Genomic DNA, 23,074 nt, shown 5'->3' with positions numbered 1-23,074 from the left:
TGGATGTTTTATTTCAGAAATATGTGCAAGTACAGTTCCAGCAATGCACTGCTGTTTGATTGACAGGTGCAACAGAGGCGGGAATATGGCATTCGGGTCTTGCTATCTATTCCCGCTCCTGTCTATCTTCTTTATTCAACTGCATTCTTTTAGGCTATGTTCCCACTATCAATACTTGGTGAGTTTTTGATGTTGCAGAATTTCTGCATCTATTGTGTAATTTAGGTTACTTGCGTATTTGTTTTATCGCCAGTTTGACGCTGCATTTGTTTTTGTTTATGCTTTAAAGCTGCTTTGTTTTTTGTTTTTTTTTTTTTTAACTTCCTGATATTTGGCTTTGACAATTGACCTTCTCGTGCTGATTACATGTGTTTTTGAAACCTTTCCACTGGTGAAAGGGCCTAAAAATGCATGTGCGTTTTACTATCTGCGGGTTTTCCACATCTAATACAAATCTGTGGGGAACATCTGCACAGAAAACTGCAGAGAAATTCACATGCTGTGGATTGGAAGCGCTCACCATAGTTCAGTTTACGCAGCATCAATAAGCCCAATGGGCTGGAGCTTTCTATTAATCCCATCCACTTTGCTGGAACTGTGAGACTCCTTACTCTAGCAGTATTGTGGTGGTTTGTGCATCATGCCATATACAGTGGAACCTTGGCTTAAGAGTAACTTGGTTTGAGAGCATTTTGCAAGACAAGCAAAGCTTTTTACATATTTGTAACTTGGTTTAAGAGCAACGCTTTACAATAAGAGCAAATACTCACATGCACACTTCCGGGTCTGTCCTTTCACCGTACTCTGCCATGCTCTGGAGGTAACTTTCTGTCCATATGTACTGTTTACTGTATACAGTATACCATTGCACAGTACAGTATATACTATATAGCTTTTCTATCAGTTTGCACTTGTTGATATAGCATTGTACTCTTTAGGCTAACCAGTGCAGCACATTGCTTGTACTGTACCTCTCACACACCAACAATTCTATTGGAAGCTAATGTACAGTTTAATTTGTTTTACATGTGTTTACTGTACAGTATTTTGTATTAGTGTACTGTAATAATTTTATATATGTACCACCCCCGTGCCAGCGGCCAAGCCGCTCTGATCCGGAGCCGCGGTGGCTCGAGGGGTCTCCGGACCCGGAGTGTTTGCGCGGACACTCGAAGGGGGGGGGATAGATATGTACAGGGGATGTGTTAGTTTGTGACGCCAGCCATGGTGCGTGGTAATGTAGGAGACCACCTCTGCTTTTGGGGAGCCCGGTGGCGATGTAGCAGCAGATGTTTAACCCCTCCGTGTGTAGGGGGTATGAGCCCCGGGGCCCGTTGGGTGTTGGTGACTGGGATGCCGTTGGGTAGAGGAAACGGAGCTTTTCAGCGTACTCACTCAGTCCAAGAATAACAACTCCGACAGTTGTAAACCAGAATTTTTAGCACCGCTGCAAGAGCACGCTGGGATCCGTGCCCTTGGTGTTGCTGTTAGCCTGTGGCCTTTTCCGTGGTACATTCTCACTAGTTGGACCCTCAAGCTTGAAACATTTTGGGTCCCGCTCACCCGTATGGCTAACTGGGTGAGCTTGCTCTCAGGGTTCACGCGTAGGATTTCTTTAAACTGTAATTTGTGAAAGTCCCATCCCATCGGTGCGCTAGTACCCCCGATTTTGGAGCAGGTTAGGGATAAATCTTGAAGTCTTCACCCCCGTCGGGTAAATTACCGGGACGTGTGAAGCTACTTCCCGGCCTAGGGTCCACGTACCTCGTCGTGCCCTGGCCCCTGCCCGGTGATGGCTCAAGGCCGCCGGCTGCCCTCCTCGGCAGTCCGTGCCCCTTGACGCGATTCCCTGCAACCAGGGTTCCAGCTCCTAACAGGCCCAGACTAACGTCTGCCACCTAGTAAACTTCAGGTGCCCTGCTCCGGACCGGTGACCTCTCTCTCCCTCTGAGAGTCACCTTCCACCTCCTCCTCCTCCTGTCACTCCTGTTTCACTTCTGTTACTTTCTCACTTTTCCCTACCAACTCCCCATTTGGGTGGCCCTATTCCCTTCAGGCCCCCCAATGGTGTGTCTGATGGGTTTGGTGCAAAGTGTTCCTAGGGTTTTGACTGGCTAAGCTGTTAGCAACACCGAAGGACCAGGATCCATAACGAAGGAGGGTTGGATACTGTGCAGAAGGGCAGATTGCACAATACCCTGTGACGACCTGATAGGCCAGGGCGTCACAAATACAGATTTTGTATTACTGTAAGTTTGTATAAATACTGTAAATATTTTTGGATTGTGGAACAAATTGTCTGCGTTTCAATTATTTCCTATGGGAAAATTCGCTTTGATATAAGAGTAACTTGGTTTAAGAGCAGTCCCGGAACCAATTGGTTAGTAAATAGTAATCCATGGTTCCACTGTACTATAATATTCTGACTACTTTGTGGTTCAGCAATGTTGCATGTTGTATTCATGCTCATCGTGTATGCTTTTCTTTAGGATTGTCTGTGACCTAATCATAAGTTTGGACTTGTACAACTTAGTAAGTTTTGGGGTTTTTTGTGTATATATTACATTTTATTTTTTTGTCTGGATAATGATAAAATATTGCTACTAGTGGATGTGCAGCCTTGTTTGTGTCCTTGCTCATGTTTTCTGGCACTCCCCATGTAATAAGTGCCCGCTCCATTCTTGAGTGCAGTGTTGGGCTCCTGCACATGCAGCACCCTCCTTCATGTAGTTATTAGATCACTTTGCTTTGGGGAAAGGAGTTTTGCCGTCCACGCACAGTCTGAGGATCTGATAAGTGTCTGGTGTGAGTAGCTATAACCTTCTGCCCGGGGATGAAGCCGGCTCTCCCGGGACACGTGACTGCAAGTTATGAAACAATCCTCTTCTGATGTCATATGTTATACAACTAGCACCCGGGAGTGCGGAGGAGGGGCGAGAGCATCTCATGGATAACGCTGAACATTGTGTACTCTCTGTACGGGTCAAAGTAGGCTCTGTTCTATTTGATGGGCACACTCTTGGTGAAATTTTGCTTTAGGGCAGCAAATGGTTAATTCAATATTTCAATGAAAACCAAACTGGATAAGAGTGCACAGTGATGGTAAAAAAAAGAGACGTGGACCAAAAAAGCGTCCCATTATTACGGACGTGAGAATAAGGCCTCATTCAGACATCGGTGAGGTTTATGTCTTCTTTTTGGTCAGTGATTTCTATCAGTGTGTGCAGTGTCAGACGGGGGCAGTAGGGGCCCACCAGTAACATGGAATAAGGGGGTCCACCGACTAACGACATGCAAATATTACATTTACAAATTTACCTATGCTTTTATATGGTGATAATATGCCTGGTAGTTTGTAAAATGAATGATGAGATGTTTCCTTTCTGTATACAGTGGAACCTTGGATTACGAGCAGAATTGGTTCTGGGAGTGTGCTCTTAAACAAAGTTACTCTTATATCAAAGCAAATTTTCCCATAGGAAATAATTGAAATACAGACAATTCGTTCCACAACCCAACAATATTTGCTGTATTTATACAAACTTATTACAGTAATACAAAATAATGTACTGTATTCATATAAAATCATTACAGTACACTAATACAAAATACTGTACAATAAAAAACAAATTTAAACTGCACTGTAGCTGACAATAAAATTGTTGGTGTGAGGTACAGTACAAGCAATGTGCTGCACTGGTTATCAATAAGAAAGTACACTACTGTATCCACAAATGCAAATAGATAGATAGATATGGTATATAGTATATACTGTACATATGTACAGAAAGATACCTCCACAGCGGGTCAGAGTGAGGTGAAAGGACAGAACCTGAAGTGTACACTATGAGGATTTGCTCTTATTGCAAAGCATTGCTCTTAAACCAAGTTACAAATTTGGAAAAAGCTTTGCTTGTCTTGCAAAACGCTCTCAAACCAAGTTACTGTTAAACCAAGGTTCCACTGTATAGTTAAACGAGTGTATTGTGCCAACTACTGATCATGTTTGGGGGGTGTAAGTGATGTACTACTGCAGAGGCCCACCAGAGGATTCTCCTGAGAGCCAGTCCAAGCCTGAGTCAAACTTCATCACTGTTTAGTCAGTTTTTCAGCATCTCCTAGGAAATAGTGAAAAAGCAAAACTTCCAACATGTGTGTGAACAGACCCCGTAGACTGTAATGGGCTATGTATTCTATAAATGGGGGAAAAAATGGGGTTACAGCACGTTTGAGGTACAGACGTCTGTAGGGCCTGGATTGGGAGCCTCTGTGCACCTTGTAATGGCTGAGATGACCGCAGTCTGCGATCCCCGTTCCCAGTGTTTGTGCTGATCTGTTTCCCTCTTGCAGATCCCGGTGACTTGATACTACGAGTTTACAGAGCAGAGTCCTACGCTGCACTATTCGAATATGGGAAAGCGCATGAGGATCTGGACTTTGCCCTCTCAAAGCAACGTGACTGGCCGGAGGTGAGGAGCCTAAATGCAAGGATCTGTCCTGTCAGTTCGGGGGTTGCAAACTGATATTATTTCTTCAACTAAATGGTTATAACTTTACAACACACTTTGTATTTTTGGTTTATTCCTTTAAGTGGAAGTGTAGTAGCCGTCTGCACATTGATTTTTGGCGTGGAAACTCAAAATGTCAAAACGCCTCAAAAACTAAGCTTCTGCTTCGAAAACTGGGCAAAAAGATGCAATGCTCCCAAAGCGGCAGATGTTGGGACGAGGGGGTACAACATATAAATGGCGGCAGATCTTAAAAACATTTATTACTAAGTTAACATATAGAAAGAGGTCTAAAATTTTATGAACCTTTTCTTGACAGAAGAGCTGACATGTCTGAAAAGGAATGTCATCAAAAAAGGGCGCTTTTTTTTTATTATTTTTCAATCAAATTATTCTACTCCCGCTTCTTTACAGACATTAGCAGAAAAACACCCTATTTGAGTAGAATCATTATCTTGGCGTGCTTTAATCACAGGGCATTATGAAGGGAGGCAGAGGAGGTGAGCTTTGACATCACCTATTGTGAATGGTGGATTGTGATCTACTGTATATAGACGTACAATGAAAAGGTGATACCTAAGGCCTAAGACACGCGGCGTGAAAATCAGAGCGATAGTAATGCGATAAAACATCGCATTCACCTTGGACCAATATTAGCCTGTCATCACCCATGAGCAATTATTTTCTCAGCCCCAATCGGACCGAGAAAACAATTGCAGCATGCCGCAATTGTAACGCGAGACTCTCTTGCACCTATTCAACTATGGGGCGAGAGAAAAATTGCACTGCACTCGCGGTACACCGGTGTACCGCGTGTGCAGGGCGAGAATGGCAATAGCCGGCAACGGAGGGGAGAGGGAGATAAATCCTCAGTGCCGGCCCTCCCCCTGCAGCTGAGGTCTGATCGCATGATTGGACCTCAGTCGCAGTGACACTCGGCTCCTGCTGCGCTACCAGCGCAAGCAGAGTGTCATGCGTGGATCGCACTAGTCCCCCATGTGGCCCCGACCTAACTGTGATGACCGCTGAAAAGTCCTCTGTACACACTGGGAAGTAGGTGTATAGTTTATAACCTAGTGGCCAATGTGAAAACTGCAGGATTGATGTGGCACATTGTTTAAAGGGAACCTGTCAGGTGCAATATGCGCACAGAACCACGAGCAGTTCTGGGGCATATTACTAATCCCTGCCTAACTGTGTCAGCCTATAATAGCATAGATGAAGAGATCTTTAGAAAAGGTATTTGTAAAGATCCCATATGGTATGCTAATGAGGCCATAGACTAGTCGCAAAGACGTGATTTCCCCTGGCTAGTCAGCTCTTTAGAATATTATTACGCCCCTGTGGGCATGCTAACATGCTAATAAATGTGCAGCATCAGAGGATGCATGACCGCCGCGTGTACGAGCCCCGTCTTCAAACCCATGTAGTGCGCATGACCGAAAGTCTGAGATCATGCGCACTGTGCCGAAATCCAGGACTTGGATGTGATGACAGCAGAGAGGTAAGTGTGATCATCCTCTGATGCTGCACATTCATTAGCATGTTAGCACGTCCACAGGGGTGTACTAACGCCCAGGGGACTAGTCCCCTCGCTCATTAGCATATGATAAAAAAATCTTTAGAAATACTTTTTCAGAAGATGTCTTTATCTATGCGATTAGATACAAGCACTGCTAGGCAGGGATTAGCAATATACACCCAGAACTGCCCGTGGTCCTGGGTGCATATTGTACCTGACGGGTTCCTTTAAATCTGTTTTTTGTGTATATATTTATTATTTTTTTTTTTTCTCCTACAAAGGGCCACTTTTCTGATGACCCATTCTCCTTGAAGGAGCGTTCCCTTGTAATGTCTGCCTGTGTTGTGTGTCCCTTCATTCGCTGTTTTCTTCCATAGGTGTACTTCAGGAAAGCCAAAGTACTGCAGGAGACTGGAAATCTGTACGAATCATTAACCTTTTATCTCCAGTGCCTGGCATTAGATAAGGAGTTTACATCTGCAAGGACCGAGGTAGAGAAGGTAACTGAGCGTTGTTTGCCGTTTCTCTGATGTCTGATTTTTGCATTTCTTCATACACTATGCCTGGCATTACATCTGGCTTTCCCTTTACTTTGTGCCTCATGAAGTATAGCATTGCTGGAAAGCTGGTGTGTAAAGTAGCTTTACATATGAGCTAATAAGGTCAGTCAGTATTAGCCCGAGGACTAAGACCTTTTTCAGTCGTAAGTTGAGGTTGTGAATGGATTTCTGTAAGCCCATCACGTGCTCACACCATGCAATATACAGTTAAACGAGTCCATTGATTTCAACGCTTATTAAATCCCCAGGTAATAGGTAATCATACAGAGAACCTACATTAAGGCTATGTGCGCACACAGCATCTTTTTCACGTTTTTTCCTTGCAGATTTTAATCAGTGCTGCAGGGAAAAATGCATCCCAGCAAAGTCTGAGAATCGTGACTTGCTGTGCACACGCTGCTTCTTTTTTTCTTTGCATATTTTGTTGCTGAAAAAAAAAAAGCAGCATGTCAATTGTTTCTATAATCCACTGTAGTGCTTTATAGCTACAGTGGATTATATCGCAGCACTTAACGTCATACACCATGCTTACAGCATAGTGTATCTCCATGTTGACGTCCCAGGGTTACCATGGCAGTGATCTCGTTCCTCTGACCGCCAGGAAGAGGTAAGCGTTCTCTCTCCCTGACGCCAGAATGCTTTGATCACATTGATTTCAGTATTCAGGAGGGTGTGTCTGGCTCTGTGTGTCTGGCTCTGTGTGTCTGGCTCTGTGTGTCTGGCTCTGTGTGTCTGGCTCTGTGTGTCTGGCTCTGTGTGTCTGGCTCTGTGTGTCTGGCTCTGTGTGTCTGGCTCTGTGTGTCTGGCTCTGTGTGTCTGGCTCTGTGTGTCTGGCTCTGTGTGTCTGGCTCTGTGTGTCTGGCTCTGTGTGTCTGGCTCTGTGTGTCTGGCTCGTTTTGTGATGTTGGGCTAGCTGTAGCATTGCACGTTTCATGAAGCTTTCTGCTTGTATGGACCTGAATACTTCACTAGCTATTGGCTCTGTCACACTAAATCCATTCCTATGTCCATGCCACACTTAACATACTGAAGTGTCATTAATTTCTCCACACAGATTCTCCGGGACTTCCTTTTTCCTGTTCCGGAAACCGTAGAAGACATTCTAAGAGATCTTGAAATAAAACCTTTGCCAAATCTGCCATTGAAACCTTTTGTATTAGGAGCGAATAGGAAAGAAGCTACATATAATTTGCACACAAGTCGGGAACAGGTAACTTTTCAGAAATTTGCTTTCATTACTTATTGTAAGTTGTTTTTTTTTTTTTCCTCCCATTTCTGGAATGTCTAACTACACGTAGGCCCAGATTCATCAAGACCGGCATTTTTAGTCACACCGTTCTTCATGCAGAGGTGTGCTGGAGCCAGATGCTCCTGATTTATGAAGAGGACTGTCACAGAAGGCACGCACCTCCATGTACTCCTCGCCATGAATCGTATGTCAGGGACGGGAGTAAAATTTGTACCTTGGTGAACGCTGCCACTCTGCATGAATTTAAAACCGCTCCTCCATACCTCCCCTGCTCCCCTCACTTTGTCAGAATTTGGCAAAAAATGTTAAAATACCAAAAGTTGTAAAATTTTAGTGCAGCTTTAAGTTGCGCCAAAACGTTGCAACTTTTCAAAACGTTTCCATGTAAAAGATTTGAACCGGGCTCATATTAGTTTATAGTAATTTATAAAAACTGACCAAAAAGTTGGTTACTCTGAGCAGAAGAAATCAGTTAAAGCTTTAATTTCCTAAACTGCTCCTGGGAAGAATGAAGGCTGCACCGGCAATAGCTGCAAGATCCTATATTGTTTGTATAAATTAGGCCGGTTGTTTGCATATAAAGATATTTTGGCTTTTCAGATCCACTTTCCAACATTTGCGTGTTTCGATTTGTAGACCAGTTACGTCTTGTCTGGGTTACTCATTTTGTGTTCACTTACAGGCTGTGGGCACGCCAAAAGTAGTGAAGAGCCCGAGCAGCGGTGGCCTGAAGCGGGCACGGTCTGTGCATGTTCTGCATTGTGAGGAGAAAGCCGAGGAAGGACTGAAAAGGGTCGCATCAGAACCCCTCTTATCAAGTGAAGAAAACGGCGTATTGCTCAAAAAGAAGTTTTCAGTCTCTGAGCACGATTCAGATAGATGTGAAGATGGTCGTAAAAAGCATTTACAGCATGGAGGTAAAACCTCTGCCAGGCTAAACAGCATTATACTTTATCATGAGAGTTGATGTATCTTCAAATGTTCTCTGTATAGGGACTCAGAGCTAGATTTTATATACAGCACTGTTCAAAGGTTTTAGGCAGATGTGGAAAAAATGCAGCAACGTAAGATGGCTTTAAATAAATAGACGGGAAATGAAAATCAATATTTGCAGTGACCTCTCTCTTAACAGCATCAGTTCTTCTAGGTACACTTGTACACCGTTTCTGTAGAAACGGCGCAGCAAGATTGTTCCAAACATCTTGGAAAACCAACCACAGATCATATGTGGTTACACAAATCCTTATGTCTCTTAATGTAATCGCAGAGTTGATGCTAAGATTAGGGCTCTGTCGGGCCACATAATCACTTCCAGGTCTCCTTGTTCTCCTTTATGCTAAAGGTGATTCTTAATGACATTGGCTGTATATTTGGGGTATTTGTCCTGTTGCAAAGTAATCATGGAGCCAATCGGACACCTCCTTGATGATCTAGCTTGTTGGGTAACTCTACTTATGTTTCTCAGCACTAAGGACCTCATTAATCCCCAAACTCGTTTTGCTGAAATGAAGCCATAAATTTGCAAGTAATATCCACCATGCTTCACTGTCTGCAGACGTTCATTAGGCTGCTTTCACACATCAGGTTTTTGCAATCGGGCACAATCCGGTTTGTGCCTGATGCAACAGATCCGTCTGTAAAAACTGATGTGATGGATCCGGTTAAAAAAGTTGTTTTTTTTTTTGTTTTTGTTAAAGGCTGAGAGAGACCCAATTATCCCCGCATATACACCAGCACTCCCACACACACCATCCCCGCACACACCCCGGCGCTCCCGCACGCACCATCACTGCACACACCCCGGCATTACCTCAGTGACGTCCCCGCTGACAGCACGACTCCCTTCAGTTGCTGCGTGGAGCTGATAGAGAGCGGCGGTGTTCTACTGCCGCTCCTGTCAGCTTCATGTAGCAGAGCTGAGAGCGTTGCGGGACCTCTGTGAATTACGTCGAACCTGGAGGGGTATTTGTGGATTTTAATAAAATGGTTAAAGAGGGTGTTTTGTTTTGTTTTTTTTTTTTTTGTCTTTTTATTCCAAATTAAAGTGTTTTTTTTTCGGGTGTATGTGTTTGTTTACTTTCACTTACAGGTTAATCATTGGGGGTGTCTCATAGACGCCTGCCATGATTAACCCCTTATTACCCCGATTGCCACTGCACCAGGGCAATTCGGGATGAGCCGGGTACAGTCCCGGGACTGTCACATCTAATGGATGCGGCAATTCTGGGCGGCTGCTGGCTGATATTGGTAGGCTGGGGGGCTCCCCATAACATGGAGCTCCCCATCCTGAGAATACCAGCCTTCAGCCGTGTGGCTTTACCCTGGCTGGTATGAAAATTAAGGGGGACCGCATGCCTGTTTTTTTTTTTTTTTTTGAAAATTTATTTTACTGCAAGATATAGACCCGCCCACCGGCAGCTGTGATTGGTTGCAGTGAGACAGCTGTCACTCAGTGTGGGGCGTGTCTGCAACCAATCATAGGCGCCGGTGGGCGGAGAAAGTAGGGAATACGAGATTGAATAATGGACGGCCGGCTTTTTCAAATCAGGAGAAGCCGCTGTAGCTTTGTGACAGCCGTGCAGCGCCACGACGGCTATCAGTGAGTGAGTCAGTGTGACAGCCGCGCAGCGAGGCGCCCGTGATCAGTGAGTGAGTCTGTGTGTGATTTTCTGACAAGCAATGAATTGGATCACTTCTGGGCATGCTCAGAAGTAAAAACCGAATCTGGTACATGCTTCCGGCGTTTGATGCATGCCAACGGATTCGGCGTGCATAGACTTTCATTATGCACCATGCCGCACCTGGCGCAATGCGTTTTTTATTCGCTGCACAAAAAAAACGTGCCAGGCAACGTTACATCCGTCTGCCGCATCGGCTAAATATGCCGCATCCGGCAAAAACCGGACGGAACGCAAGGCCATGCGGCAAAATTCGGCGCTAATGCAAGTCTATGCAGAAAAAACGCAACCGGCGGCAAAAAAAAGGTTGCGTATCTTTCTGTTAAGCGCCGGATTGTGCTGCTGAGCAAAAACCGGATGTGTGAAAGCATATTGTATCGCTCTCCAGCCCTTGAGCAAACAAACTGCCTTCTATTGCAGCCAAGTATTAGGCTCCTTTCAGATTGCGTTTTTTTTTTTTTCTACGTCCACAGGTCCCGTCGGGGCATCCGTCCGGACCGCCCCTCCCCCACTCTGCAAAGCGTGCTCTGGACGCATGCGCCCGACAGGGCCATTTACTGTTATGGAGCGCACTGCGTTCGCGCGTGCTCTGTTTTGTGCCATTTTTAGCACATATACACGTTTCTGCAGACGGACACCTAAACGTAGTCCTTTACGTTCGAGTGTCCGTCTGCAGAAACGTATATGTGCAAAAAATGGCACAAAACAGAGCACGCGCGAACGCAGTGCGCTCCATAACAGTGAATGGCCCTGTCGGGCGCATGCGTCCGGAGCACGCTTTGCAGAGTGGGGGAGGGGCGGTCCGGACGGATGCCCCTACGGGACCTGTGGACGTAGAGAAAACGCAACGTGAAAGTAGCTTTACACATTTTGACTCCTCAGACCGGAACACCTGTCATTTTTCTGCCCTCCTTTTCACATTTTTGTGCATAGCCTAGTCATTTGGCATTGATTCTATGTTGACATAAGTTTACATATGGCTTTCTTTGTCGCTCCATTGGGAGACCCAGACAATTGGGTGTATAGTTTCTGCCTCCGGAGGCCACACAAAGTATTACACTTTAAAAAGTGTAACCCCTCCCCTCTGCCTATACACCCTCCCGTGCCTCACGGGCTCCTCAGTTTTATGCTTTGTGTTGAAGGAGGCACACATTCACTCAAGCTCCCATTTTAGTCAGCAGTAGCTGCTGATTGTATCGGATGGAAGAAAAGAGGGCCCCCACAGGGCCCCCGGCATGCTCCCTTCTCACCCCACTAAGTCGGCGGTGCTGCTAAGGTTGAGGTACCCATTGCGGGTACAAAGGCTGGAGCCACATGCCGTTTTCCTTCCCCATCCCTTAGAGGCTCTGGGAGAAGTGGGATCCTAACCGGTCATCCATTCACTGGGACCGGGCTCCCTCCGCAGCCCCTGTGGGAATCTGACGGACAGGAGACTTGGTATCATCAGGGACAGGCCCTGCATCTAAAGGTACTCTGTGTCCCCTTGGGGACGGTGCATGGAGCGTTTTTTTGTCACAGACGCTGCAGCGGCTGCTGTATTTTTATGACGACCGGGACTACCGCGCCGACCGCACCTGTTTGCCGGCCGCGGTATTAAATTTAGTCCCCGGCTTCATGCGGCCTAGTACCATAACTCCCGCCCCCGGGCCTGCCAGTCAGGGGTAAGGGCGGGACGGTCGACCTGACGTCAACAGTGAGGGCTGGAGCATACTTTAGGTGTCCTCCTCCCCCCTCACTAATCACTGTGGGGCACCAGATTCCCGCACTTTATTAGTCACGCCCACGGCTCCCTCCTCCCCTGAGAGCTCCGGCAGCCACCGGTGCTGGTCCCCCTAGGGTGCTGAAGTGTGTAAAATATATATATATATATATATATATATATATATATATATATATATATATATATATATATATATATATATATATATATATATATATATATATATATATATATATATATATATATATATATATATATATATATATATATATATATATATATATATATATATATATATATATATATATATATATATATATATATATATTTTTATTATATTTTCTCTCTGTTCGCCCGCATTGGTTTGCTTTTGGCTATATACCCTCAGTGATCCCTCTCCTAGCAGACAACAGTATGTCGTTCACAAGGAGCAAGGGTGCCAAGACACCGGGTTATTTTGCAACCTGTACCTCTTGTGCGGCTATGCTACCTGCAGGTTCCACCTACCCTCACTGTGAGCAATGCTCGGGCCCTGTTGCACTCGCTCAGCCGGAGCCTCGGGCACTGGTGGGACCCTCGGCTCAGGTAGAACCGCCGGCTTCCCCTGTCCAGGTGACAGGGACAGAGTTTGCAGTTTTAGCTGAGAAACTCTGAGTCGCTTTCACAATCCATGGCTCAGTCTATGGACAAATGGTCTGCTAAGATAATAGAAGCCTTGCAGTCCAGATCGGCCCTTACACAGGTCCCGGGCACTGCGGGATAATCGCCCCCAGGCCCCTCTCGGTCTGCGCCGCAGCGTGCTCCTGGGGTGGCACCTAGGTCTCACGGGGAGGACTCCGGCACGGACCGCAGTCCCAGACCGGCTAAGCGGGCTCGCTGGGAATCTTCCCCGACTTCATCACGCTGTTCGGGGTCTCAGCTTGAGGACTCTCTGGAGGATGAAGCGGAGGTCGCAGCCCAGGGCTCTGACCCTGACGTTGCTCTCAATCTTGATACACCTGAAGGGGACGCCATAGTAAATGACCTTATAGCGTCCATCAACCAGGTGCTAGATCTTTCTCCCCCAACTCCACCTATAGAGGAGTCGGCTTCACAGCAGGAGAAACACCAGTTTAGGTTTCCCAAACGTACACGGAGTGTTTTTTTCGATCACTCTAACTTCAGAGATGCTGTCCAGAAGCACAGAGCATTTCCAGACAAGCGCTTTACTAAGCGCCTTAATGACACACGTTACCCCTTCCCCTCTGACGTAGTTAAGGGTTGGGCTCAATGTCCCAAGGTGGATCCTCCAGTTTCTAGACTGGCGGCTAGATCCGTAGTATCAGTGGCAGACGGTTAATCGCTCAAGGATGCCACTGACAGGCAGATTGATTTCATTAGGAGCTCTATCTATGAAGCCACAGGCGCGTCTTTTGCCCCGGCCTTTGCAGCCGTGTGGGCACTCCAAGCTATCTCAGCTTGTCTCAGCTTGTCTATCTGAGATTAATGCGGTCACACGTACCTCTGCTCCGCAAGTTGCGTCTTTGACTTCTCAGGCGTCGGTATTTTCATCCTACGCCATGAATGCCGTCCTGGACTCTGCTAGCCGTACAGCGGTAGCATCCGCCAATTCGGTGGCAGTCCGCAGGGCCATGTGGTTACGCGAATGGAAAGCAGACTCTGCTTCCAAGAAGTTCTTAACCGGTTTGCCATTTTCTGGCGACCGATTTGTTTGGCGAGCGATTGGATGAAATTATTAAGCAATCCAAGGGAAAGGACTCGTCCTTACCCCAGTCCAAACCAAACAGACCTCAGCAACGGAAAATTCAAGCGAGGTTTCGGTCCTTTCGGCCCTCAGCCAGGTCCCAATCCTCCTCGTCCAACAGGCCACAGAAGGACCAGAGGAAATCTTATGCATGGAGGTCTAAGTCACGTCCTCCAAAGACCGCCGGAGGCACCGTCTCCAAGGCGGCCTCCTCATGACTTTCGGCCTCAACAAACCGCATCCTCGGTCGGTGGCAGGCTCTCCCGCTTTTGCGACGCCTGGTGGCCACATGTCCAAGACCGTTGGGTGAGAGACATTCTGTCTCACGGTTACAGGATAGAGTTCAGCTCTCGTCCTCCGACTCGTTTCTTCAGAACATCTCCGCCCCCCGAGCGAGCCGATGCTCTTTTTCAGGCGGTGAACACTCTGAAGACAGGAGTTGTGATCCCCGTTCCCCTTCAGGAACGTGGTCGCGGTTTTTACTCCAACTTGTTCGTGGTGCCAAAAAAGGACGGATCATTCCGTCCCGTTTTGGACCTCAAATTGCTCAACAGACACGTGAGAACCAGACCGTTTTGCATGGAATCTCTCCGCTCTGTCATCGCTTCGATGTCCCAAGGAGACTTCCTAGCATCAATCGACATCAGGGATGCTTATCTCCATGTGCCGATCGCTCCAGAGCATCAACGCTTCCTGCGTTTCGCCATCGGGGAAGAACGCCTTCAGTTTGTGGCACTGCCTTTCGGCCTGGCGACAGCCCCACGGGTCTTCACCAAGGTCATGGCATCCGTTGTGGCGGTCCTACACTCTCAGGGCCACTCGGTGATCCCTTACTTAGACGATCTCCTAGTCAAGGCACCCTCCCGGGTGACATGTCAACACAGCCTGACCGTTGCTCTGGAGACTCTCCAGAGGTTCGGGTGGATCATCAATTTCCCAAAGTCAAAATTGACTCCGACCCAATCACTGACTTACCTCGGGATGGAGTTTCATACTCTCTCAGCGATAGTCAAGCTACCGCTGGACAAACAGCGTTCGCTGCAGACAGGGGTGCACTCTCTTCTTCGGGCCCAGTCACACCCTTTGAGACGCCTTATGCACTTCCTGGGGAAGATGGTGGCAGCAATGGAGGCAGTCCCCTTTGCGCAGTTTCATCTGCGTCCACTCCAATGGGACATTCTCCGCAAATGGGACAGGAGGTCGACGTCCCTAGACAGGAACGTCTCTCTTTCTCTGGCAGCCAAAACCTCTCTTCAGTGGTGGCTTCTTCCCACTTCTCTGTCGAAGGGAAAATCCTTCCTGCCCCCATCCTGGGCTGTGGTCACGACGGACGCGAGTCTGTCAGGGTGGGGAGCGGTCTTTCTCCACCACAGGGCTCAGGGTACTTGGACTCCGACAGAGTCCTCCCTTCAGATCAATGTTCTGGAGATAAGGGCAGTGTATCTAGCCCTAAAGGCGTTCCATCGGTGGCTGGAGGGCAGGCATATCCGCATACAGTCGGACAACGCCACGGCGGTCGCGTACATCAACCACCAGGGCGGCACGCGCAGCCGTCAAGCCTTCCAAGAAGTTCGGCGGATTCTGCTGTGGGCGGAGGCCACAGCCTCCTCCACCATCTCCGCAGTTCACATCCCGGGCGTAGAAAACTGGGAAGCAGACTTTCTCAGTCGCCAGGGCATGGACGCAGGGGAATGGTCTCTTCACCCGGACGTGTTTTTAAGAGATCTGTTGCCGCTGGGGAACGCCGGACGTCGATCTCATGGCGTCTCGGCACAACAACAAAGTCCCGGCATTCATGGCACGGTCTCAGGATCACAGAGCTCTGGCAGCGGACGCATTAGTTCAGGATTGGTCGCAGTTTCGACTGCCTTATGTATTTCCTCCTCTGGCACTGCTGCCCAGAGTGTTACGCAAGATCAGGTCCGACTGCCGCCGCGCCATCCTCGTCGCTCCAGACTGGCCGAGGAGGTCGTGGTACCCGGATCTGTGGCACCTCATGGTGGGTCAACTGTGGGCACTCCCAGACCGACCAGACTTGCTGTCTCAAGGGCCATTTTTCCATCTGAATTCTGCGGCCCTCAACCTGACTGTGTGGCCATTGAGTCCTGGCTCCTAGCGTCCTCAGGGTTATCTCAAGATGTCATTGCCACTATGAGACAGGCCAGGAAACCAACGTCCGCCAAGATCTATCACAGGGCTTGGAGGATCTTCTTATCCTGGTGCTCTGATAAGGGTTTTACCCCCTGGCCGTTTGCCTTACCCACTTTTCTTTCCTTCCTTCAATCCGGAATGGACAAGGGTTTGTCTCTCGGCTCTCTCAAGGGACAAGTATCGGCGCTTTCCGTGTTTTTTTTTCAAAAGCGTCTAGCCAGGCTTCCGCAGGTCCGCACGTTCCTGCAGGGAGTTTGCCACATAGTTCCACCTTACAAGCGGCCGCTGGAACCCTGGGATCTTAACAGGGTTCTAAGGGCTCTTCAGAAACCACCTTTCGAGCCGCTGCGGGATGTCTCTCTATCACGTCTTTCGCAGAAGGTGGCCTTTCTAGTGGCAGTTACATCGCTCCGTAGAGTGTCGGAGCTTGCAGCGCTGTCATGCAAAGCCCCCTTCCTGGTTTTTCACCAGGATAAGGTGGTTCTGTGTCCGGTCCCGGAATTCCTCCCTAAGGTGGTATCCCCTTTTCATCTCAATCAGGATATCTCCTTACCTTCATTTTGCCCTAATCCAGTTCACCAATGTGAAAAGGATTTGCACTTGTTAGATCTAGTGAGAGCACTCCGGCTCTACGTGTCTCGCACGGCGCCACTGCACCGTTCTGATGCCCTCTTTGTCCTTGTCCAGCGTAAGGGGTTGCAGGCTTCCAAGTCAACCTTGGCTCGGTGGATCAAGGAACCGATTTTTGAAGCCTACCGTTCTTCTGGGCTTCCGATTCCTTCAGGGCTGAAAGCCCATTCTACCAGAGCCGTAGGTGCGTCCTGGGCATTGCGGCACCGGGCTACGGCTCAGCAGGTGTGTCAGGCAGCTACCTGGTCTAGTCTGCACACTTTCACAAAACACTATCAGGTGCATACCTATGCTTCGGCAGATGCCAGTCTAGGTAGGCGAGTCCTTCAGGCGGCGGTTGCCCACCTGTAAGAGGGGGCCGTTGTCGGCTCTTTTTATCGGGGTATTCTTTTACCCACCCAGGGACTGCTTTTGGACGTCCCAATTGTCTGGGTCTCCCAATGGAGCGACAAAGAAGGGAATTTTGTTTACTTACCGTAAATTCCTTTTCTTCTAGCTCCTATTGGGAGACCCAGCACCCGCCCCTGTTCCCTTCGGGCTGTTTGTTCTTTTGTGTACACATGTTGTTCATGTTGAATTGTTCCTTTGGTTCATGGTTTCAGTTCTCCGAACATCCTTCGGATTGAATTTACCTTAGACCATTTATAAGTTTCCTCCTTCTTGCTTTTGCACCAAAACTGAGGAGCCCGTGAGGCACGGGAGGGTGTATAGGCAGAGGGGAGGGGTTACACTTTTTAAAGTGTAGTGCTTTGTGTGGCCTCCGGAGGCAGAAGCTATACACCCAATTGTCTGGGTCTCCCAATAGGAGCTAGAAGAAAAGGAATTTACGGTAAGTAAACAAAATTCCCTTCTTTAGTCTATAATTTTTTCAAGAAGACTGCTTTTGGCCAGACTCTGAATTGTAGATAGGTGTAGCTTTGTCCTACTGGTTGCTGCTAGTTCTACTGGATATCTTCCGATTTTTTTTTTTTTTGTTTTAAAGGGAAGTATACAGGATGTCTTTCATTTACAGCACTGTTTCCTTGGCCAATATCTTCATCTACAGTTCTCAAAGTTTCCCATTTCTTTGTCGCTCCATTGGGAGACCCAGCCAAATGGGTGTATAGCTATGCCTCTGGAGGCCACACAAAGCATTACACTAAAAGTGTAAAGCCCCTCCCCTTCTGCCTATACACCCCCCGTGCCTCACGGGCTCCTCAGTTTTCATGCTTTGTGCGAAGGAGGCTGACATCCACGCATAGCTCCACAGCTTAGTCAGCAACAGCTGCTGACTATGTCGGTTGGAAGAAAAGAGGGCCCATAACAGGGCCCCCAGCATGCTCCCTTCTCACCCCACTTTGTCGGCGGTGTTGTTAAGGTTGTGGTACCCATTGCGGGTACACGGCAGGAGCCACATGCTGTTTTCCTTCCCCATCCCTTAATGGGCTCTGGGTGAAGTGGGATCCGAATCGGTCTCCAGGCACGGGGACCGTGCTCCCTCCGCAGCCCCTGGGGTATCTGCTGGACAGGAGCCGGGTATCGTCAGGGACAAGGCCCTGCTACTGTAAGGTACTCTGTGTCCCCGTGGGGACCGCGCATGGAGCGCTTGTGCCATACTCATTCCAGCACTGCTGGGTGTGTTAGTGCGCCGGGGACTACCGCGCGGCCGCGCTTATAACTTTAGCCCCCGGCTTCTGCGGCCTAGTGTCGCATATTCCCGCCCACAGGCCTGCCAGTCAGGGGAAGGGCGGGACGCTGCACAGATCGTCAGTGCTGAGGGCTGGAGCATACATTTGTATCCTCCTCCCCCCTCACTCAGTACACTGGGGCACTGGATTCCCGCACTTTCTTGGGCACGCCCACGGTCCCCTCCTCCCCACAGAACGCCGGCAGCCATTCCTGTCAGCGATTCAGATGCTGGAGAGGAGAGACATCACAGGGAGACCCAGGCAGGGGTAAGCAGCACCTGTGGTGCTGGCCCCACTGAGTGTCGAAGTGTGTGTGTGTGTATATATATGTGTATATATATATATATATATATATGTATATATATGTATATATATGTGTATATATATATATATATATATATATATATATATATATATATATATATATATATATATATATATATATATATATATATATATATATATATATATATATATATATATATATATATATATATATATATATATATATATATATATATATATATATATATACTTATAGGCTATACATTTGCACTGTACGGTCGCTCTGTTGATTTTTGGCTATATACACTCCTGGATTGTTCTCAGAGGAGACAACAGCATGTCGTCCGCAAACAGCAAGGGTGCCAAAGCACAGGCGTACTCTGCAACCTGTACCTCTTGTGCAGCTATACTACCGGCAGGTTCCACTGACCCTCATTGTGTGCAATGCTCGGCCCCTGTGGCACTTACTCAGCCGGAGCCTCTGCTACAGGTGGCCCAGGTGGAACCACCTGCTCCCACTGTCCAGGTGACAGGGATGGAGTTTGCAGCCTTTGCTGACAAACTGTCTGAGAGTATGGATAGATGGTCTTCTAAAATACTAGAAGCCTTACAGTCCAGACCGGTGATTCAGGTCCCGGGCACTGTTCAGTCTTTGACCCCAGGTCCCCCTCAACTGTTCAGGGTCTCAACACGAGGACTCTCTGGAGGATGAAGCGGAGGTAACAGATCAGGATTCTGATACTGAAGCCGCTCTCAACCTAGATACACCTGAAGGTGACGCCGTTGGGAATGATCTGATAGCGACCATCAATCAGGTGTTGGATATTTCTCCCCCAGCTCCTCCAATTGAGGAGTCAGCTTCTCAGGAGAATTTCCGTTTCAGGTTTCCCAAGCGTACATTGAGTACGTTTCTGGATCACTCTGACTTCAGGGAGGCAGTCCAGAAAAAACGGGATTGTCCAGACAAGCGTTTTTCCAAGCGCCTTAAGGATACACGTTATCCCTTTCCCCCTGATGTTGTCAAGGGCTGGACTCAGTGTCCTAAGGTGGATCCTCCAATCTCCAGACTGGCGGCTAGATCCATAGTTGCAGTGGAAGATGGGGCTTCACTCAAAGATGCCACTGACAGACAGATGGAATTATGGTTAAAATCCATCTATGAAGCTATCGGCGCGTCTTTTGCTCCAGCATTCGCAGCCGTATGGGCTCTCCAAGCTATCTCAGCTTGTCACGCGCAGATTAATACAGTCACTCGTACATCTGCCCCGCAAGTCGTGTCCTTAACCTCTCAGGCGTCGGCGTTTGCGTCCTACGCCATTAATGCTATCCTGGACTCTGCAAGCCGTACGGCGGTAGCATCCGCCAATTCGGTGGTAGTCCGCAGGGCCATGTGGCTACGAGAATGGAAGGCAGACTCTGCTTCCAAAAAGTTCTTAACCGGTTTGCCATTGTCTGGCGACCGCTTGTTTGGTGAGCGATTGGATGAAATCATTAAACAATCCAAGGGAAAGGACTCATCCTTACAGTTAGGTCCAGAAATATTTGGACAGTGACACAATTTTCGCGAGTTGGGCTCTGCATGCCACCACATTGGATTTGAAATGAAATCTCTACAACAGAATTCAAGTGCAGATGGTAACTTTTAATTTGAAGGTTTGAACAAAAATATCTGATAGAAATTGTAGGAATTGTACACATTTCTTTACAAACACTCCACATTTTAGGAGGTCAAAAGTAATTGGACAAATAAACCGAACCCAAAAATTTTTTTTTTATTTTCAATATTTTGTTGCGAATCCTTTGGAGGCAATCACTGCCTTAAGTCTGGAACCCATGGACATCACCAAACGCTGGGTTTCCTCCTTCTTAATGCTTTGCCAGGCCTTTACAGCCACAGCCTTCTGGTCTTGCTTGTTTGTGGGTCTTTCCGTCTTAAGTCTGGATTTGAGCAAGTGAAATGCATGCTCAATTGGGTTAAGATCTGGTGATTGACTTGGCCATTGCAGAATGTTCCACTTTTTTGCACTCATGAACTCCTGGGTAGCTTTGGCTGTATGCTTGGGGTCATTGTCCATCTGTACTATGAAGCGCCGTCCGATCAACTTTGCGGCATTTGGCTGAATCTGGGCTGAAAGTATATCCCGGTACACTTCAGAATTCATCCGGCTACTCTTGTCTGCTGTTATGTCATCAATAAACACAAGTGACCCAGTGCCATTGAAAGCCATGCATGCCCATGCCATCACGTTGCCTCCACCATGTTTTACAGAGGATGTGGTGTGCCTTGGATCATGTGCCGTTCCCTTCTCCAAACTTTTTTCTTCCCATCATTCTGGTACAGGTTGATCTTGGTCTCATCTGTCCATAGAATACTTTTCCAGAACTGAGCTGGCTTCATGAGGTGTTTTTCAGCAAATTTAACTCTGGCCTGTCTATTTTTGGAATTGATGAATGGTTTGCATCTAGATGTGAACCCTTTGTATTTACTTTCATGGAGTCTTCTCTTTACTGTTGACTTAGAGACAGATGCACCTACTTCACTGAGAGTGTTCTGGACTTCAGTTGATGTTGTGAACGAGTTCCTCTTCACCAAAGAAAGTATGCGGCGATCATCCACCACTGTTGTCATCCGTGGACGCCCAGGCCTTTTTGAGTTCCCAAGCTCACCAGTCAATTCCTTTTTTCTCAGAATGTACCCGACTGTTGATTTTGCTACTCCAAGCATGTCTGCTATCTCTCTGATGGATTTTTTCTTTTTTTTCAGCCTCAGGATGTTCTGCTTCACCTCAATTGAGAGTTCCTTAGACCGCATGTTGTCTGGTCACAGCAACAGCTTCCAAATGCAAAACCACACACCTGTAATCAACCCCAGACCTTTTAACTACTTCATTGATTACAGGTTAACAAGGGAGACGCCTTCAGAGTTAATTGCAGCCCTTAGAGTCCCTTGTCCAATTACTTTTGGTCCCTTGAAAAAGAGGAGGCTATGCATTACAGAGCTATGATTCCTAAACCCTTTCTCCGATTTGGATGTGAAAACTCTCATATTGCAGCTGGGAGTGTGCACTTTCAGCCCATATTATATATATATATATATATATATATATAATTGTATTTCTGAACATGTTTTTGTAAACAGCTAAAATAACAAAACTTGTGTCACTGTCCAAATATTTCTGGACCTAACTGTACCCCAGTCCAAACCAAACAGACCTCAACCACGGAAGGTACAATCGAGGTTTCGGTCCTTTCGGACCGCGGGCAGGTCTCAATTCGCCTCGTCCAAAAGGCCTCAGAAAGATCAGAGGAACTCCGATTCATGGCGGTCTAAGTCACGTCCTAAAAAGACCGCCGGAGGCACCGCTCCCAAAACGGCCTCCTCATGACTTTCGGCCTCCTCAAACCGCATCCTCGGTCGGTGGCAGGCTCTCCCGCTTTTGCGACGCCTGGCTGCCACAGGTAAAAGACCGATGGGTGAGAGACATTCTATCTCACGGTTACAGGATAGAGTTCAGCTCTCGTCCTCCGACTCGTTTCTTCAGAACTTCTCCGCCCCCCGAGAGGGCCGATGCCCTTCTGCAGGCGGTGAGCACTCTGAAGGCGGAAGGAGTGGTGATCCCTGTTCCTCTTCAGCAACGGGGTCACGGTTTTTACTCCAACTTGTTCGTGGTGCCAAAAAAGGACGGATCCTTCCGTCCTGTTCTGGACCTAAAACTGCTCAACAAGCATGTAAAAACCAGGCGGTTCCGGATGGAATCGCTCCGCTCCGTCATCGCCTCAATGTCCCAAGGAGATTTCCTGGCATCAATCGACATCAAAGATGCTTATCTCCACGTACCGATTGCACCAGAGCATCAGCGCTTCCTGCGTTTCGCCATAGGGGACGAACACCTTCAGTTCGTGGCACTGCCTTTTGGCCTGGCGACAGCCCCACGGGTCTTCACCAAGGTTATGGCAACAGTGGTGGCAATCCTACACTCTCAGGGACACTCGGTGATCCCTTACTTAGACGATCTGCTTGTCAAGGCACCCTCTCAAGGGGCATGCCAACACAGCCTGAACATTGCTCTGGAGACTCTCCAGAGTTTCGGGTGGATCATCAATTTTCCAAAGTCAAATCTGACACCGGCCCAATCTCTGACATATCTTGGCATGGAGTTTCATACTCTCTCAGCGATAGTGAAGCTTCCGCTGAACAAGCAGCGTTCACTACAGACAGGGGTGCAATCTCTCCTTCAAGGTCAGTCACACCCCCTGAGGCGCCTCATGCACTTCCTAGGGAAGATGGTGGCAGCAATGGAAGCAGTCCATTTTGCGCAGTTTCATCTGCGTCCACTTCAATGGGACATTCTCCGCAAAT

The 23,074-nt window shown here is 47.7% G+C and overlaps 1 protein-coding gene across 1 annotated transcript in view; it reads left to right on the top strand.

The window, feature by feature from the left end:
• The window catches only part of LONRF1 (LON peptidase N-terminal domain and ring finger 1), a 136,419-nt gene that overhangs the window by 61,879 nt on the left and 51,466 nt on the right, over positions 1–23,074 (top strand). Inside the window, exons 2-5 of the mRNA XM_075335405.1 lie at positions 4,351–4,469; positions 6,408–6,530; positions 7,645–7,800; positions 8,522–8,756. Of these exons, the coding sequence (XP_075191520.1) occupies positions 4,351–4,469; positions 6,408–6,530; positions 7,645–7,800; positions 8,522–8,756 (633 nt within the window). The remainder of the gene's footprint in view (positions 1–4,350; positions 4,470–6,407; positions 6,531–7,644; positions 7,801–8,521; positions 8,757–23,074) is intronic.

This window comes from Anomaloglossus baeobatrachus, chromosome 1 (genome assembly GCF_048569485.1).
Source record: "Anomaloglossus baeobatrachus isolate aAnoBae1 chromosome 1, aAnoBae1.hap1, whole genome shotgun sequence".
NCBI classification, from domain to species: domain Eukaryota; kingdom Metazoa; phylum Chordata; class Amphibia; order Anura; family Aromobatidae; genus Anomaloglossus; species Anomaloglossus baeobatrachus.
This window is presented reverse-complemented; position numbering and strand designations above follow the sequence as displayed.